The sequence below is a fragment of the Emydura macquarii genome, unplaced genomic scaffold (assembly GCF_026122565.2).
Source record: "Emydura macquarii macquarii isolate MOO-44397 ecotype Brisbane River unplaced genomic scaffold, CSIRO-AGI_Emac_v2 contig_3059, whole genome shotgun sequence".
Taxonomy (NCBI): Eukaryota; Metazoa; Chordata; order Testudines; family Chelidae; genus Emydura; species Emydura macquarii.
In genome coordinates this window covers 259,126-271,887 of record NW_027133196.1, presented here as the reverse complement: position 1 = coordinate 271,887, position 12,762 = coordinate 259,126, and the positions used below count along the sequence as shown (strand labels likewise).

General features: G+C 51.3%; 1 protein-coding gene across 2 annotated transcripts in view; it reads left to right on the top strand.

The window, feature by feature from the left end:
• Window positions 1–7,471: 7,471 nt before the first annotated feature.
• GFRA2 (GDNF family receptor alpha 2) overlaps window positions 7,472–12,762 on the top strand; it is a 103,056-nt gene continuing 97,765 nt past the window's right edge. For both annotated transcript variants that reach the window (XM_067530265.1, XM_067530264.1), the window contains exon 1: window positions 7,472–7,809. In XM_067530265.1, the coding sequence (XP_067386366.1) occupies window positions 7,767–7,809 (43 nt within the window). In that variant the 5' untranslated portion in view covers window positions 7,472–7,766. The remainder of the gene's footprint in view (window positions 7,810–12,762) is intronic.

Below are 12,762 nucleotides of genomic sequence, written 5' to 3'. Positions count from 1 at the left end.
GGAAAAAGGCTGACTGCCAGTGGAGAACTCCGGCCGGCAATAACGCATGTGCATTAGCAGTCCCGTCAGCTTCTTTGTTCGCAGAGATCTCCAAATATTCCTCTGCTGGCCTGGCCCCCCGGTGCTGCTTAACCAGACCTGGAAGAGTGAGGTCATTTGCCCCACGAGTCCTTTTGCTCTGACTCCCCCACCAAGCTGGCTTGTTCCATGGCATGGCGTGGGGGGAGGAGATGTCTCTCAATTGGCCTTGTGGCCACAGGGTTGCCCAGAGCCAGGATGGGCAGCTCCAGCTCCTGCGGGTTAGCTCGCGGACAGGGGGATGATATAGCTCTGAAACAAAGCAGCACATCGAGCCCTCCGAAACATCTGTGCAGTGGTTGTGGCGGAAATGATCCGAAAAGGGTTCGCCCGGCCCCCGGCAGGGCGTGAGCTGATGTCAGCCCCAGGCTGGGGTTGCAGGCCAGACTGCGGAGCAGGATCGAGGGACGTTGTCAGAGATGTGTGCGGGGAGCTCCAGAGTGGAACGCCGGGGGGGGGGGGCTGCAGGTCAGCATTGCAGGGCGTGGTCAGAGATGTTGGAATAAGAGAATCGTAGACAGGTGGGCTGGAAGGGACTTCGAGGGGTCGCCAACAGCAGGGGGCTTCAGGTCAGGACTGAGGTGCATCATCAGAGCTGTGTGGGAAAAGCTTGTCCTGCTCTTGTATCTCCGGGGCCTCACTCTCACCAGTATTACAGCCCCGTGATCTCTTGAGCACTACATTCACTGGTGGTCTCAACGGATCAGGATGGTGCTGGAGTGCTTGGGATCTGATCCGCCACCGCTGGGGGCTCCAGCTATTTGCTTATTCAGGTCAGAGATGGAGTGGCTGGCTGGGCGAGCAGGGCCCCGGCTGCTGAGAACAGTGACAGACTGTTGATGTGAATTACTTAGCCTGTTGCGAAGGAGGCACCTCGAAGGTGCTTTGCATTATTGCATCTCGAGTGGCAGAGAGGATGAAATACGGTCACATTCGGGGAAGCTGGGAAGGAGAGGGAGCTGCTGAAGCATGGGACTGTGGCAGGCAGCTGAAGATGAAGCCTCATATTCCCTTCCGGTGATGGGCTTAATGGGGAGAAGGTAGATTTACAGCTCCAGTTAATAGACTTTGACCTAGTTGGCGGCTGGGCAATATCAATGGCTCCATGGTCCTTCAGATTACTCTGCAATGAAGTGCTCAGTCTATCTATCTTGGAGAGCCATCTTCCTGCTTGCCTGAGGCCATCACAGCTAGCAGGGACTAGAATGAAAGGTTCCAGATTTACCCACCTTCCTGGGACTGTGCAGTCTTCGCCCCTCTCCAACCCGTGCCCTTGCTGTGGCATGGAGTTCTGCTGCTCAGCAGTGGTGTGTGCGTGGGGGGTATTTTGTTCTGGAGGATGCGGCTCCAGGGTCTGGCAACATTTCCATTGTCACCCACCACTTGCCCGCTGTCAAGGATTCGCTCTGTTTTGAAACTCACCTTCTAATGGGTCAGTACTTGGCAGCCCAGGTCTGAACATAGCACCTGTAATTTTGGCAGTGCTTGGAACTTGGCCCATACAGTGATGGCTGGGACTTTATCACGTGGGGCCATCTAATCTGGTCACCACCATCCTTTGCTCGCTACACGGGCTTCCATAGACTTTCAAGTCAAGTGAGGGGACTTGGTCCTCATCTTCAAGGTCCTCATCGACCTGGGCCCAGCATACCTGAAAGAGTCTAGAGATCTGGGATAGGTTACCCTGTTCAACCACTCTGCTCCTCAGACGCGCTGGACCTTTCTACCACCAGGGTTAAGAGATTACGCAAGAGGCAGATTTCGGAGGGGTTCACCACCTTCTGCTCCAACCGCAAGATCTTCTTCTCTGATACAAACACAGAGCAGTGTGGACATTAAAAATACCCCCTTCCTCCCAAAAACAACCCTGCCAGAACTAAATGCTCCACTGCCCACAGGAGTGTCTCGCCGGGGAGAAGAGGAGAGAGAGAACAAACCACAGGCACGTCGCTTAGTGCATGCCTGGGAGGTGCTCACACACTACAGTGGTGAGGATGATACAAAAACTATCGCAAATGTAATAGAAGGAAACTCAGCTAATGGTTAAAGTCCAAGGCTGGCTGTCGGATCGGCTGGGTTCTTAATTCAAACTTTGCCACCCACTGTCCGGGCTTGATTCAGCCCTCTCATGTATTGGTGTAAATCAGGAGTAATCCCCTCTGAAGTCAGAGGGATGAGACCATTGTGAACAGAGCCAGGCTTTCTCCGAGACTCTGGTGAGGACATTTAGGGCTTGTCTACCCAGGCAAGTGAGTGTGAAATAGCTAGGGTGTGAATTTAAAGCACAATACCTATTTCGCCTCAGCTCCCAGATGGGAGCCCAATCGCTCATTCTGCACCAAGAGTGTCTGTCTTAGGCTTAAGTTAACCCCATACCACAAAAAGACACTTCATACAGAACAAGAGTGTCCATGTGGGAGCCAGTGCCCGCCTCCTACAGAGCAGCCTCCTCACCTGACGGGTCCAGATCCACAGGCTGATTATTCTGCGCGCGTCAGTCGCGCTGGCGTGCCCTATTTAGTCAGGAATTTGGAGCGTTGCCATTCTGAAGCAACCTAGAAAAAAAAAAAGGGCTCATCCTGCTAGTTTAACGTAGGCTGCTGAGTCCTCTGTGATCAGAGACTGGCTGTGCTTTTTTTAATATGCTGTGATTTTTAATGCTACATTTGCAGCTGACTTCCCCTCTGTGCTGTTTGGATAGTACATGAGGGTGTGCGCGTGTGTGTGAGGACATCAGCCTCAGGCTGTGGTGTTTCCATACCTCCAGAGCTGCTGCTTATTATTATTTGTACTTTAAATAAGAAATGAATGAATTCTTTTGCATTATGTCTGCGAGACCACGGGGCTCCTAGAAGACAGAAGTTTTTTGTTATGCTTGAAATGTCTTGCCCAAGGGAATTTTGCCTCTGATACTGCAGCGTCTACATCCCAGAGAGATTACTCCCTATTATTATTATTTTCACCCAGTTTTTTCAGTCGAGTTTCCCAGAGGCACCAGGAACGAATGACAGTGAAAGAGGGCCTTGATCTGAATCTCTGCTTCTGCCTGGTGAATGTATACATGCCGCTTTGGAAGCAAAGTGGGTTTGGTTCCCCTGAGACAGCCCTGAGTCGCAAAGTACACATCCCAATGGTTCTGCTGCATTTGGGTCTGGGATCCTCCTGGTTTTTATGGAAGTGAGAGATTTCTGCCTTTTTGTTCTTTCCTGGGGAAAAGCACCTCCAAAGTCCGTTCTATGGACAGAAGAGCTCAATACAAAGGCTCTTTTGCTCTGGTTCTCCTCTCACTCAGCCTGCTTTTATGCCATTAACTGCAGTGGGGTTACTCCTGTTCTACACCATTGTAACTGAGAGGCTGCCCCCATGAGGGATGCACCCCATGTGGTCAATCTGATGGAAAGTAGTAACCGAGCTGGATGTGCAGAACTCAGTTATCCCAGGGTTTTGCTGGTGGGGATGTATCTGAGATTTTGTTTTGGCCCATGAAAGAAGGGAGTCAGCAACAATGTCTGTGGCAAGGTTCCAGCCATGCCGAAGGTGTTCAGAGCTGGGCCCATCTCTAATAAAAATGACAAGCTGAACCAAGTGAGATATCCGAATGGGAGAGCTTCTGCTTGCATTCCCCTCCCAAAGATACATAGGCAGTGCCAGACTGGATCAGACTAGGGGGTGCATTTAGTCCATGAGCCTGTCTGTGACAGTGGCCAGCATCAGCTGCATGGGAACAAGGTGCAATGGGCAGTTATGGGATAAGCTGTCCGTAAGGGAAGTTACTTCCTGACCCCTGTCAGTGACAGATTGGCCTAAGCCCTGAAGCATGAAGGTTAAGGGACAGTGCATCTGTCCCTTCCTTCCTACTCCTCTCTCTTTGGTGCAGTAGCACTGGATGATGTGGAGAACAGTATCTTTGACACCGCCACGGATCACACATCCACAAAGCAAAGGTTCTTATCAGCACTGCCTAAGGATTGTCCTCTGCCTGCTTTCTCAAGGTGTGCTGGCTGTAATTTATCAGTTACAAAGGGAGATCTCTAGAGGAAAAGCTTATATTGGGACAGTGGTTTAGTCTTGTAGGAGGGGAAGCTGGTCTTATGGCTAAAGACCAGGACTGGAAATCAGGACCGCTGGGGTCTGTGGTTGGCTGTAGGAGATGAGTGCAGTCTAGTAGTTTGAGTGAGGTTGGAGGGGAGGTAGGATTTCTGGGATTCCCACCTCTGGAAGGACAGTGTAATCTAACCTGTATAGCAGAAGTCTAGGTGTCAGGACTCCTGGGCTCCGTTCCCAGTTCTGCCACTGATGCCCCGGGGGCCCTTGAACCTCTGATTTCCTCCCTGTGAAATGGGATAATGACGTTGAGCTGCCAGAGAGGAGGGTTGATGTGAATAAAGCTCATGGAGATCCCTAGCTAGAAGAGCAATGTGTTAATCAAAATCATGGGCCAGATTCCCAGCTGGGGTAAGCCTGCAGAGCCCGTGGAGCTATGCCGATTTACACCAGTTGAGGACGTGGCCCTGTGGCCCCACCTCTGGCTGTGCAGCACGCCCGGGTTATGGTGTATCTGTGTTTCTGGGTTTATTGCCTTCATCAAATCCCAGCTCCCCCACGGGACTTGGCACGGCGAGGAGCACTGTAACCCAACCTGCCCCAGTGCAGAGGGAATCCAGCACTTACAGGGTTTAAATTAGATCAGGACCTTCTGAGAAATACGTGGGGCTGCTGGGCCGTGCGGCTCGGTTACACCCGTGGCTGCGGGGGGGCGTCCCCTCTGATGGTGTTTTCTAAGTCAGAAGCATCCAGGGGGAGGAGAAGCGACACCCCACGGCTCCCGCCACTTCGAGAAGCAGATTTGGGAATGCAGCCAGGGCAGGGGGTAAGGACGGGAGAGGGTGGGCAGTGCATTTCCATCTTCCCTAAAAGCAGCGGGGAGGTTCCCTCCCTCATCTCTGGCTGGGATGAGCTGCACTCCCCTCTACAGCTACCTGTCCAGCGTGGCTGAGGCAATGAGAGCGCGCCCGTCCTGTTTCAATCTGCTGCGAGCACAGGCTGGGCGTGCATGGCGCGGCTGGCTGGACGAGGCCCTGCTGTTGCGTAGCAGTGGCCTGCTTCTGGGGTTAGACAGTGAGATACTTGACTGCGATCTCCTCTGGAGGAGAGCAGCTGCGGGATGGGCTCTTGCTGCAGGTGTGACGTGACGGGCTTATGCCCAAGTGTGGGCGCCTTCTCCAAGGCACAAACTTGCCCTCAATGCAGGGTTTAATCACAACAAGCTGCTCCTGGCCTGTCTCCTATTTGACCGCATTCTCGCCGGGGGGAAGTGCGATCTCCCCTCTCCGTCCCTGTGCACTCCGGGCGGGGAGCAAAGACATGGTCCCCCTCATAGACCATCACGCATCAGGCCACCGGTCCAGCCAACCCTGCACCCGCTCCAGTCTCAGGGGCTGCAGAGGAAGGCAAAGCCCCTGTCAGTTGTGCGATGCCAGGTGTGAGGGCTGGGAAAGAAGAATTCCTCCGCAGATGCTGAACTTCTGCCCCGCAGCACGGGTTTGATTTCTCTCACCCTGGTGTCTTAGCTTTCAAAACTGCACGCATTATTAATGCACATAAAAATATCTTTAATTAAGCTCGACTCCCACCGCCAAGGAAAATGAAAGAGGTAAATCACAGACGAGGGAAAAGCAGATGGCTGGAGCCACTAAGCTGGGTCGCCGTCTCTCTGGCTCTGCGACCACTGCCAGGAAGCGGGATGGGAATGCTGATGCATCTCGCTGTCACCTCCGCTGCTGGCCCCTGCCCTTCCATATGCTCCTGGCAGGCTCCCCACGGCCGCTCCTGCTCTCGTCTCTGTCCAGTGGCACTGCTGCATGGATAGCCTGCTGCATTAGAGCACGAGGTCAATGCTGGCTCCCCACCGAAACAAGCACACCTCCATGCTGGACAGGGCCAGTGGAGGCCATGGCAGCCTGCTCCGTTCAGGGGCAGCCCAGTGCTAGTTCCTGGGGAGGAAAGGGCCCTTCCCAGCCAGTGCAGCATTAGTCGGATCGAAGGATTTGTATCTCCTAAGAACTTGGTCCGCGTGGGAGCTGCAGGACTCCCGTGCCAAGCAGTTAGTGCCAGGCTGTGAGTATTCTCCAAGTCTGATGAGGAGAGGCTGGAAGGGGCATCCAAAGGGATGGACAGTGAAAGAGCAGGTGGGGGGAGACGTGCTGGGGCTGGTCTATCTGCTGGACTGGCTGTGCCCCGAGAGAGGTTGGATGGGGGTCATTGTTGTCTAGTGGCCAGAGGGTGGGGTTCTGGTGCTACGTTGGGGGGAGGAGTGCGACGTGGGCAGGAGACTGGGAGTCAGGAGTCCTGGCTTCTGTGCCGAGCTCTGGGAAGGGGAGTGGGGTGTGCTTGTTAGAACTGGCTACTGGGAAGCAGGCACCTGGGGTCAATCCCAAGCTCTGCCACTATCTCTCTGTATGGCCGAGGGCACCTCCCTGAGCCTCAGTGGTCCCATCTCTAAAACAGGCATTTACATCACTGGGCTGGTGGGTACAAATTATTGCCCCGGGAGCACTTGAAGATCCTGACGTGAAAAGCACTACCGAAGGGCCAGCGTTTCATGACGATGCCCTTGTCTCAGAGAGAATATTTCCCGGCTTCATTCAATGGAGACCACGCAGAAGCTGTGCTTTGTAACTGCAAGGAGAGGTGGCCAGGAGGAGTGCGACGATATTACTGGACACTTCAATCTAGTTTAATCGGGAAAAGTGATGGAGATTGGACCTGCCCAGCTAGGCAAGGAAGAGACCAGCATGACAGGAACACATGAAGCAAGCAGAAACAGGCTGCTAATATGGGCCAGGCAGGGTATTGTGCTGGCAGAAAGGGATGATCGAAATATTCCTGCTGACGCAGCACAGAAAGAAGAGCTTTGGGAGGAAGCTAGAAGCAATAAACAGGGATATTGCTGGGAACCTGTGGGGCGCATCATGGCAACGGATCAGAAAATGACCCCACCATGACTGCAAGGGTTGAACTAGGATCTGCAGCGCCACCACAGATGGATCTCCCTCTTGCAGGGAAGGAGTAACTCCATTAGCTAGTGGCCATAGCAAGCTGTTACCCTAGGGTGCAGAGGCCAGGAGGTGGGATACTGTGATGGGGGTGCCCACAGGAGGCAGAGCAGGTTAAGTGCTATGTTAACCTGATCGGCTGCACCTGGGGGAGAGTCAGGGCTTGAAAGGCTGATTGAAAATAAAGCCCAGCTGGGCAGAGGAAGGCTGATCTTATATCAAGCCAAGCAAGGGCAGGCATCAGGAGTCCCTCCCTGTGGAGGGTGTTTGGGTTAGCAAAACCAAGGTTAGAAGATAAAGCAGAAAGGTGGGAAATAGCAACAGGGTCTGGGAGCAAGGTGCCCATAGTTGCTGGACATAGGGTCCCTGGACTGGAACCTGGAGTAGGGGGCAGGCCTGGGTTCCCTGCCAGCTGCTAGGAAAGTGGCACAAGATGTAACTGTGGGTTGGAAGATAGTCAGGAGCGGATGAGGACAGCTGAGCTGGTGGGACTCTGCTACCCCAGCAGGGAAGAGCTGTGCAGTGACCTGGCTGGAGGGGCTAAGTCCTGAAGAGGTAGCACTGAGTCCTGGACAGAGGAAAGCAAGCGAGGCTGTGGGGTGAGCAGCCATCAGGAGAGTCTGTCCGACCTGGATGGAACTACTTCCCAGAGCAGCCAGGAGGAGGAAGCTTATGGGTGAGTGAACCCCTTTACAGACGCACATCTGTACCTAGCTTCAGCCCAAATCCTCTGCCACCCAGCTATGGGCAAAAGGGCCCGAAACAGAAATGAAAAGGGAGCGAGTCAGCATTGAAGGAAGGGGAATGAGGGACGGCCATGTTTCTTCGGTGCTGGGGAGGTCTCAGGTCTAGTAAAAGTAGGTAGCTCTTTCCCTTGGGTTGTCACAAATGGGAGACAAGTTTTACCCGCCTTGTCCCTTTGCTGTTGTCTTTGCTACCTGCCTAGCTAGCAGATAAAAGCTGGGCTCCTCACCCGTCGAGCTCTGGAATGCTGATTTGATCTAGGGGGTGAGCGAGAACCTTTCCCCTTCCCATCTCGTCGCCGCTGCTACTGTTTCATATGTTTGTGCCTCTTATTTCAGTGTGTTTTCCCCAAAGAATGTTTAAAACTTTTTAATAATAGCACAGGAAATCTAAGCTTAAATGCATCGTCATTGTAAAAATATTTTGCCTTAAGGTTGAATAACTTGACCCTTGGTTTTTGCAAAATAAATAAAGATTTAACATACCAGTAGAAACTGGAATGAAAATATTAGTTGAGAGTGGCCCTTTCTGACTCATAAAGGAAACTTCCTTGTTACGACAATACTGTTTTGAAAATATAACATTTAATTCTTCATTTTATAATAGACTTTTTTTCTGCATGCATTTTGCTAATGCGTTAAATTAGTACAATGTTGTCTGCACAAGCAGAAAATTATCTGACTAACAGCACTGCCACAAATGTGGGCAACTAGTTTTCCTAGCCATGTGATAAATATATTATTCAATCAAGTGGAAATATTTTCAATAGTTGCATGCGCTGGTTGGCCCTGTTCGCTGCACTGGCCATGGTGCTGAATTCCAGTCCGCAGAGGGCCAGCTCCAGGATGCCCTCTTGTGGAGGGGGCATCCCACAAGCACCACCCTCTTTTAGAGCGGGAGGAGGGGAGTCTCTGCAGGTTCAGAGCACTCACTTGCCCATCTGGGCTTTAGCAGAGAGGGGCCCACAGCGGCAAAGTTCTGGGATATTCAGATCTGGGCATCTGGTTCTGCTTCATGGGAGCCGGTGGCATGCAGAACCAAACGTCGGTAAAGTTCAGGAGGTTTTGGTCCTTGGCCATCGCTGGATTTTAGCACCCAGCCCACTTGGGACCCAGATCTGTGGCAAGTTCTGAATTCGACTTGGTTTACTCCTTAGCCCAAGGTGCACAGATACCACGGTGACGGGTGCAGCATAAGCATGGGAACAGAATACAGTAGGATAGCCACTTTCAAGAGGTTGCAAATGTATATGAAACCACCTGGAACAAAATCCCCTCCCACTCCACCACCCCAGTATCTCTGAAATACCACTGCTTCGGTGTATGGTGACCACAGCTATTCAGCCTGACAGCCGGCTTGCCAAGCCAATTAAAACTGGTGCCGCCTTTTCGCCATGCTCACGTCTGCACTCCGTTATAATGAGCGCCTTGTTTGTGTTTGCCTTCCCTTTCCTGAAACCTATGCTGGGACACTGTCGTATTTGAGCAGCTGTGACAGAGAGGGTGTTTAATAATCATAGATGCATTTCAGAAGGCGCCAGGGAGGGAGGCCGGGGGGGCGGGGGTTACAGGAAGAGATCAGGCTTGGGGACAGTTTACTGGAGATGCTGGTGCCCAAGTTGTGTTTTCGGAGCCTGGGTGGGGAGGGGAATGCTATTTGTTTAGGCGTTTTTATGAAATTCAGAAGAAGGCAAATACAATAACCATGAATATTCATGACCCTCCCTCCCTTCTTGTCAGCAAGAATGTCGAGCTGTATTCAAGCTAGTCATTCTTTATTAATGAGCCTTCAATTACTGGGAAACCGGGGGGGCGGGAGACATTTGTAAACTGTTTATTCAAACTAAGAAACACACAGAAGCACCAGTAAGCATTAATGGGAATTAAAGTGTTTACACACCTGCTATTCTGGGATCTCGCTTCACAAGGGGTTCCTGAGAGAAGCGCCCAGATGGTCAAATCCTAGGCAACAAAAGGCCACTTGGTCCCCTACATCCATTTCCAACCCTTTAGGTTTATTTCAGTCCCACCACCTGCTCTGTCCTAGGGCCCACCTGTCTTACTCTCTTGGCAACCCTACTGAACTCCCACTTGGTTTAGAATGACCCTCTGCTTGGCAGTAAACCCTGCTTTCCTCCTCACATCCCGCAAGCTTTGCCCACACCTTGATTAATGGGGGAAAGATCTAGCCAAAGAAACGAGGTGACGGGACTCCAGGGTTCTACTCCAGATCTGGAAAGGCAGTAGAGTCTATGGATTAGAGCAGAGGTGAGTGGGAGTCAGGACTCAGGGGTTTTAGCCTAGCTCTGGGAGAGGAATGGGGACTGGGTTCTCTTGGTCTAGCCCATCTCATGTCCTGTCACAGTCTTAGCCTGTGAACTGTCTAGAGCAGGGACTGTATTTGTAGTACTTGTTTGTACCGTGTCTTTCACATCGAGGCTCTGCTCCCTGGTGGAGTACTCTAGACTCTACCACATTATAAATAACAGTAACGGAAGGAATTGGCGTAGCATTCATTTCAGTGGAGACTCTGTGGAGCGACCCCAATTCACAGCAGCCAGAGATCCAGCCCTGCCATTTTATGATCAATAGTAACATTTTTATCTATGCAAACAGAGATAAGGGGAACCGCATGCCAGGCTTCAGGGCACAGATTAATTGCAACTGGGGAGTCCCACGCTTTGAGGGTGTTGTGATTCCAGGGGGTTGGTTCACTCCCATTTCTTGCTTCAATATTTCCCTGGCCATGTCTCTTCTGATTTCGGCACACTCCTCCCCGCTCATTCCCGGAGGTCATCTCACCCTATTTCAGCCCTCTCTCTCTGTGCAGCCAGCAGTAAAATAGCTCATTAACAAATCTGCTACTTTCTTATTTCCCTTGTTTCCAATTTACCACAGTCACATTTTTTATAATGGGCCAATTTCTCCCTGTCTGATGTGGATATAGCTGAAGAATTCTGCTGTGCCAAGAGTTTAAAATATTCCGTCTTACTGTGATTTCAGCTCCTCTAATTACCCTTTTCATGTGCTCCTTGGATTTTCATGGGCCACCGGATCCTTCCCTTGATCACATTGTTTATGCTCTTTAAAAGCCCTTTGCTTGCTCCTTGCGCAGTCATGAGGGCCTCCTCCCTCGGTTAAGAGGAACTGGGATCTATTTCATGTACTATTTCTCTTCCTGCGCTGTTTTCCCAGACTTTAGTGAGATTGCAGTTCTGATCCCTTTGCCCAGGTTTTATTTCTTTCCATGTCTGGCTTCCTAAGTTTTAAATAATTATAATTATTCATCATTTGATACAGTCATTATTTAGTGCTTTTCATCCATGGAGTTCCAGAGTGCTTTAGAAAGGGGAGTACCTGTCAAGGGTCATGGTGGATAACCAGCTGAACATGAGCTGTGTATGATGTTGTGGTTAAGAGGGCTAAGGCAATCCTCTGGATGTATAACAAGTGGTATGCTGAGTAGGAGTAAGGTTGTGATGATATTACCACTTTATATGGCAATGGAGAGATGGTCATTGGAATAAAGTGTCCTGTTCCGGTGTCTCCAGTTTTTTCCGCATCCTTTTTGAAGGGTAAAAGGTTCAGAGAGGAGCTACAAGCATGATTTTGAGGTCTGGAAAACCTGCCCTGTACAGAGAGAGTTTGGTTAGCCGTGGGCGGGCTTTCATCGGCCCATGTCCCCAAATAGTACAGCGAGTATTTGGAAGCTCAGTCTATTTAGGTTATCCGAGAGACGTTTAGGAGGTGACTTGATCATGGTGAATATGCACTGCCTGGGGTGGAGCTTTTTGACGGCAGTAGACAAAAGCAGAACAGGTTTCAATGGCTGGAAGCTGATGCTAGATGAATTGAGGCCAGAAATAAGGTGCATGTTTTTAACAGTGATGGAAATTAACCATTGGAACAATTTACCAAGGGCTGTGGTGGCTTCTCCATCACTTAGTCTTTAAATCAAGACTGGGTGTCTTTCTAAACACCATGCTCTAGCTCACCCAGAAATTATGGGCTGGATGGATCCCCTGGGTGAGGTTCTCTGGCCTAGACTCTGCAGGAGGTCAGATTAGATTATCATCATGGGCCCCTTCTGGCTTTAAAAATCCATGACTGCATCCTGCTATATAATGGAAACGGAGGCACATAAAGGCTAGGAACCTGGTGTTCAGAGCCGATGAGTACCTGCGGTTGCTGTGAGTTCAGTGAGAACTAATGCGTGCTCAAGCAGCTCTGGAAATTGGACCCTACAGGCCAGATTTTCAAATGAGCTGAGCACGTTGGGTGAAGAGCTCTTCTGGAAACATGCCACCCATTTCACAGGGGGAGGGGCTGGGTACTTAGCTCTGTTGAAACTTGGGCTCCGTCTGGCTTGCCGAAGGATACAGATTGTCCGTGCCACAAGGGACACCTGACTCCTGGGTGCGTGTCCTACCCATTGCACCATGCTGCCTCAGCGTCTGCTTATTGACCCAGATTCAGAGTGCTGAGATCGTCTGTGACCTCTCTAGCTCTCCCTCCCTGGTGTTGGTGCAGCTGGAGTAGCCTTTGATGTGCTGCAGAGGAATCCCACTGAGCTCCCTAGCAGCACACCTTGTCCCTGCATTGCTGCTCTCCCGATCAAGGTACTTCATGTGACGAACCTTTCACAGATCTCTGCCTTAGGGTAGGTGGAAAGCCGCTGCCTTTTACTAATTGCCCGAGAGGTCCCTGAATATCTCGATTGTCCTTCACTTTCTTGCAAGCTGCATGGAAACTTTTAAAAGACAACCCCACTTCTATTCTGGTCTCACACCTCCGACTGCAGCACAGCCGTGCCCCCGTGCACCATCCTGAATGTAATCCAAGAGCCAGGGCGTCCCTTCCTCAACCAGACCAGCCTGCCCTAAGTG